Source organism: Nicotiana tabacum, chromosome 24, assembly GCF_000715075.1.
Source record: "Nicotiana tabacum cultivar K326 chromosome 24, ASM71507v2, whole genome shotgun sequence".
Classification (NCBI taxonomy): Eukaryota; Viridiplantae; Streptophyta; class Magnoliopsida; order Solanales; family Solanaceae; genus Nicotiana; species Nicotiana tabacum.
The window spans coordinates 79422398-79427831 of record NC_134103.1 but is presented as its reverse complement, the minus strand read 5'-3'; the positions used below and the strand labels follow the sequence as shown (position 1 = coordinate 79427831).

At 35.4% G+C, this 5434-nt stretch overlaps 1 protein-coding gene across 1 annotated transcript; it reads left to right on the top strand.

The window, feature by feature from the left end:
* The first annotated feature begins 3101 nt into the window (after positions 1-3101).
* On the top strand, positions 3102-5002 carry LOC107826401 (peroxidase 22.3-like). The gene is made up of 3 exons (XM_016653377.2): positions 3102-3377; positions 3510-3704; positions 4219-5002. Exons 1-3 carry the CDS (start codon positions 3168-3170, stop codon positions 4765-4767), a joined length of 954 nt encoding a protein of 317 aa, XP_016508863.1. The 5' UTR covers positions 3102-3167; the 3' UTR covers positions 4768-5002.
* The last annotated feature ends 432 nt before the right edge of the window (positions 5003-5434 follow it).

Genomic DNA, 5434 nt, shown 5'->3' with positions numbered 1-5434 from the left:
GGTCAATTGTTCAAACTTTAGTTGTGACCGGCCCTTAAGCCAATTTTCATAATAGATCACAAGCATGACATTGTAAAGTAAAACTTTCTCTAAGGCATGAAATATATGGCAAGGAAAAATACTTTTTTCAATAGATTAACATGCGTACATGTTTGGCATTAGGGCTCGAGTAATCTACATGGGCATGGTTCGTTCGACCATTTGACCCTTACAAACTTTACCTATCGAGACCCTATTGGAACAGAGCATTTTCCTTGTAACTATCCGAGGGTGATGCCCCCCAGTATTCGAGGTTGATTATAAAGGAGCCTCGGAATACTGGGGGGCATCACCCTCGGATAGTTACAAAAAAAATGCTTCGTGCCGACAGGGTCTCGATAAGTAAATTTTGTAAGGATCAAATGGTCGAATGAACCATGCCCATGTAGATTACTCGAGCCCTAATGGCGAACATGTACGCATGTTAATCTATTGAAAAAAGTATTTTTCCTTGCCAGATATTTCATTCCTTAGAGAAAGTTTTACTTTACAATGTCGTACTTGTGATCTATTGTGGAAACTGGCTTAAGGGCCAGTCACAACTAAATTTCGAGCAATTGACCCCACACTCGGGGACTTCCATCCAAAAAATTGACATGATCAAATTACTAAAATCTCGAGATCGTAAGACCTTAAAAAGGAAACCCTCAATTTTATAGGCCACGGCCACCCCACAAGGGGACTGATACTCCGAACAAGTTCGAAGTATAACAGGGAAACAAGCCCAAAAGGCGAATCCCAAGCTAAAGGCTACGACCAAATTAACACGGTTCGGAGACGTCCGATTTGATCTGTTCCGAGATTTACACCGAGATTTACGCCATGATCCTCGATCAGTCACGGATATCTCGCCCTTCTGTTATTGTGCTATCTTCGATCTTGCTCGATGTCTGTCTCATTTAGCTTCGATCACTACTAGCCTCGATCTCGACAAGTACCTCGATTCTAAACTCGGTACCTTATCCTCGTGATTTAGTCTATTCAGTTACGAGGCCATACTTCGATGCAACCTCCCAGTCTTGGTCAAATAGTAAAATCGGGTGAGCCCGAGTGGAGACTACAGAAAAAATACTATAAGTTAATATAATTAATAATTTAAAATAATTTAAAATGCATAAATATATGAACTAATACTATATACTATTGAGTATTAAACTGTAATTAATACCTTGACAAAATATATAGAAAACGTATTATTCAAACGCAGTTGTTGATCTTAGGCTTACCAGTAGTACTAAGACTATTTTTGTATTATCTTAGTCATGGTTCTTTATTATTATATGTGTTTGTTGTTGTTGTGGTTGTACGCTCGTCATCGTATTATTAAGGGTTGTAGGTTGACAGTTAGTAGTATGTTCCTCCTAGGCTTACCAGTAGTACTAAGACTATTTTTGTATTATCTTAGTCATGGTTCTTTATTATTATATGTGTTTGTTGTTGTTGTGGTTGTACGCTCGTCACCATAATACATTGTTGTCACCATTGTTTACTACTTGGTTGTTTTATCTTATCTCTATTGTTTTTTGAGCTGAGGATCTATCGAAAATAACCTCTCTATCTTTATAAGGTAGAGGTAAGGTCTGCGTACACACTACCCTCCCAGACCCTATTTATGAGATTTTACTGGGTTTGTTGTTGTTGTTGTTGATCTACTGACGCTTACGTATTTTCTTCTGCATATTTTGTTTAAAAGATTTTCGGCGAGTGTGGTATGGCAAGGGGCCATATGATTAATGTTGAATTAACGTGCCCCATAAGTAATTAATAAATGAGCCAATATTAACAGTGACAAATAGTCCGCTCTATTCTTTAAAGAAATAATTAAGACCTTTAGCATCAATGTTAACCAATGGCTATCCCTCATTACAAAATTTATTTGCATGTTGTTAATGTTGACATTTAGTATAGATATTCAGAGGCTGTTTTTCTCGATATAGTCCACGTTGAGTTGTTCTTCTTAATTATTTCTATATTGTTCTTGCTAATTCTTTTTGCAGACAAGTTGACTTTTTTTCTTTTCAAATTTGGTGTTGGTAGTTGCTTTTTATATTACTTCCTCCGTTCACTTTTAACATTGTCAGCTGTACTTTAAATACATGCTTGTCAATTTTAGCAAATCAAGAGAAAATTAATTTTTTCTTGTTTTACCCTTATCATTAACTACTCATTCCCCAAATTATTTTTCAAGACTTCTTAAAATACTATCTTTATTATAGGTGTTATAGTAAAATATGTATTTCATTTATCATTTCCCAAGGGAAGTGCCAAGTCTATTATGGACAAGTAAAAGTGAACGGAGTATTAATTTGCAAATCTCCTTAATTATTCCTATCGAATTTTGAGACCATCTCATCTAGATGCTTAAAATGTGAGAGAAAGCACATATTTATTTAGTTAGTTATGTCTTCACCATGCCCCCTCACATGCAACCCTATTTTTCCTTCATGAGCAAAACTTGGAAATTCTTTTTCATAATAGGTGATGGTGAGTCTCAGAACTATGTCTGCTTTGATGACACGCCGAAGTATATGATCATCTCATTTGAAAGCTTAAGTTGTTAGAGATAGAAATATTTTTATCTATTTTATGTATCAACAACTCCCTCATATAATAGCAGTCTATATAAACCATTCTCGTGAAGTAAATCTTTTGGCCATATATCCTCGTAGAAAAATGGCTACGCCCATGCAAAGAGAAAAATTCAATAAAAAGCAACCGGCACACAAACAGGTAGTTAATTAATTACATCGTACAATTTGTTTGCTAAGTCAAAATTGATATGGTTTTAATCTGGTTGTTTCCTAAGTAGTAGGTTTGATTTTAATTATCATATAATGAAAGACTCCGACCCACTCAAATTTGCAATAATTGACAATTTCCAAGTCTGAACATTTCATGCATGAACAACAATTCATTTAAAAACAACCCTCTTAGAAATTGTCAAAGGCTGGCTCATTTTTCTTGGGAGAGTTGCTAAACCTAAAGCCATTGTCGTGTTATAATAGTAAACATTTTTCAAACCTATAAATATAGCCACATTTTACTCTCATCATCACACAAAATCAGTAACATCACATATATAGAAAGTGTAGAACTTTATAGGCTATAGTAGTAATTAATTATCAATAATGGTTTCACGTAGCTTCCTCTTCCTTCATGTGTTGATCATGTTTTGTTTAGCAGTCATGGCATTTTCAGAATTATCAGATGATTTCTACGAGGATGTTTGTCCTGAAGCTTTACCAACAATTAATCGGGTTGTTAAGGCTGCAATCCAGAAAGAGAGACGAATGGGCGCTTCTCTGCTACGTCTGCATTTTCATGATTGTTTCGTTAATGTGAGCTTACATTATTTTTCTTGCACTTCCTATTTTTTATTTGTGAAAGCATCTGAGTATTTGACCTAAAATATTGAAGTTAGGAATGAATTCATTGAGATGTCGTTACTAATGCATGTTTTGTTAATGAAGGGTTGTGATGCTTCGATTCTTCTTGATCAAACGGCTACTATTGATAGTGAAAAGACTGCTAGAGCTAATAACAATTCTGCTAGAGGATTTGAGGTGATTGATAAAATCAAATCCGAGGTTGATAAAGCTTGTGGACGTCCGGTTGTATCTTGTGCGGACATCTTGGCAGTTGCAGCTCGTGATTCTGTAGTTGCTGTGCGTATTACTCCCCTTCTATCCTAACATAAGCTACAAATATGGTTTTCACTTGTTAATATTTTTCCTAACCATAGTTAATGTTTAAATTAAAGTCCATCATACTCCAGATTAATTAGTAAACTAGTGAACTATTATTCAAAAACTGATCGACTTACAAGCCCAAGTTGAGATAGATTAAGTAGATATTTTTAGCTGAATACGAAATAAAGAATTAGTATCAAGCCTCATAGTGCGTTTGAGAGTCAACGCAAAATTTGTAGATATCCTCCACCTATATATTAACACATGAACCCGATAACTTTTTGAAAACCCTATATACGCGTATTATGAAATTCACTAAATATTTATAAATATTATACCGGCAAACTCAGTTACTAGTATATATTAATTTGAGGTCGATTTAGGAACTCATAAACTTCAAATAATGAATCTGGTTATACCTAATTGTGTATACTGCAAATGTTATGAACCTTCAGTATATAATTAAACTGAAACATTTTTACATGAACAGCTACATGGACCAACATGGGAAGTGAAATTGGGAAGAAGAGACTCCACTACAGCAAGTAGAACCATGGCCAACAACGACATCCCATCTCCATTCATGGACTTACCTGCACTTATCAACAACTTCAAGAATCAAGGCTTGGATGAGGAAGACCTCGTCGCGCTCTCGGGTGGCCACACATTAGGGTTTGCTCAGTGTTTCACCTTTAGAGACCGCATATACAGTGAGACTAACATTGATTCCACCTTTGCAAGCCAACGACAAGCCAATTGTCCACGTAGTGGAGGTGATTCTAACCTTGCTTCCCTTGATCCAACACCTGCTCTTTTCGACTCGAAATATTTTAGTAACTTGGTGTCCAAGAAAGGGATTTTACATTCTGATCAAGCATTGTTTAGTGGAGGCCAGACTGATGATCTTGTTAAGACATATAGTACCAACCTTGGGACTTTCTCTAAAGATTTCACTGAGTCTATGATTAAGATGGGAAATATCAAGCCATTGACCGGGAACCAAGGCCAAATTCGTGTCAACTGCAGGAAGGTGAACTAAATATTGCTATTGATGCTGATAAAATCAAGATTCATGCGTGTGTTAAGAATTTGGTTAATTATTTTCAATTGTAATTGTGATTTTTGTTCATTTAATTTGGAACCTTTGTTGTCACCTAAAATAAGTGAGTAACTGTGAACGGAGAGGTGTATGGTCATTTGTTTTCAAAGAAATTGGACTATGTTGTTTTCAGTTGGCGAGTAAATCCCAATATGGTTATCAAGCGAATGAGAAACCTTTTCGCTTCTGAGTAATTTGATTCCCTCACAGCTTTTTCTTTTTCTTTTAGTTTTTTTTTTTTTTAATTTATAAATTTACATCCTCAGAGCTGTTTGCCTAATTGATTACAGTAATTGCATAAGTCGTCACTAACGTACACACCAGAAAACAACTTTAACATTCACTACCATAAATTTGGCCAAAGGACACACTTATTTTAGACCACGCTTGATAAGCTTTCCCAAAAATATCTATGGGAACGCTTTTGTAAGGCTTGTAAAATATAGTCTTTAACTATAATGAGCACGTTTTTTAAGTGATGGCACATCATATATGTCACGATCCCAATTTTCCTTTGTAGGATGTCGTGATGATACCTAGTCTCTAAGACTAGGTAAGCCTAACAATTTGCGGAATAACTGAATATAAAACTTAATTCAAATCTCAA

What these genes read in the sequence shown, in the direction of transcription:
- LOC107826401 (XM_016653377.2), top strand. Translation starts at nt 3,168, where the DNA reads ATGGTTTCACGTAGCTTCCTCTTCCTTCATGTGTTGATCATGTTTTGT. An exon ending in TTCATGATTGTTTCGTTAAT is followed by an intron (nt 3,378 to 3,509) that starts GTGAGCTTACAT and finishes TTGTTAATGAAG; the next exon opens with GGTTGTGATGCTTCGATTCT. An exon ending in CTCGTGATTCTGTAGTTGCT is followed by an intron (nt 3,705 to 4,218) that starts GTGCGTATTACT and finishes TTACATGAACAG; the next exon opens with CTACATGGACCAACATGGGA.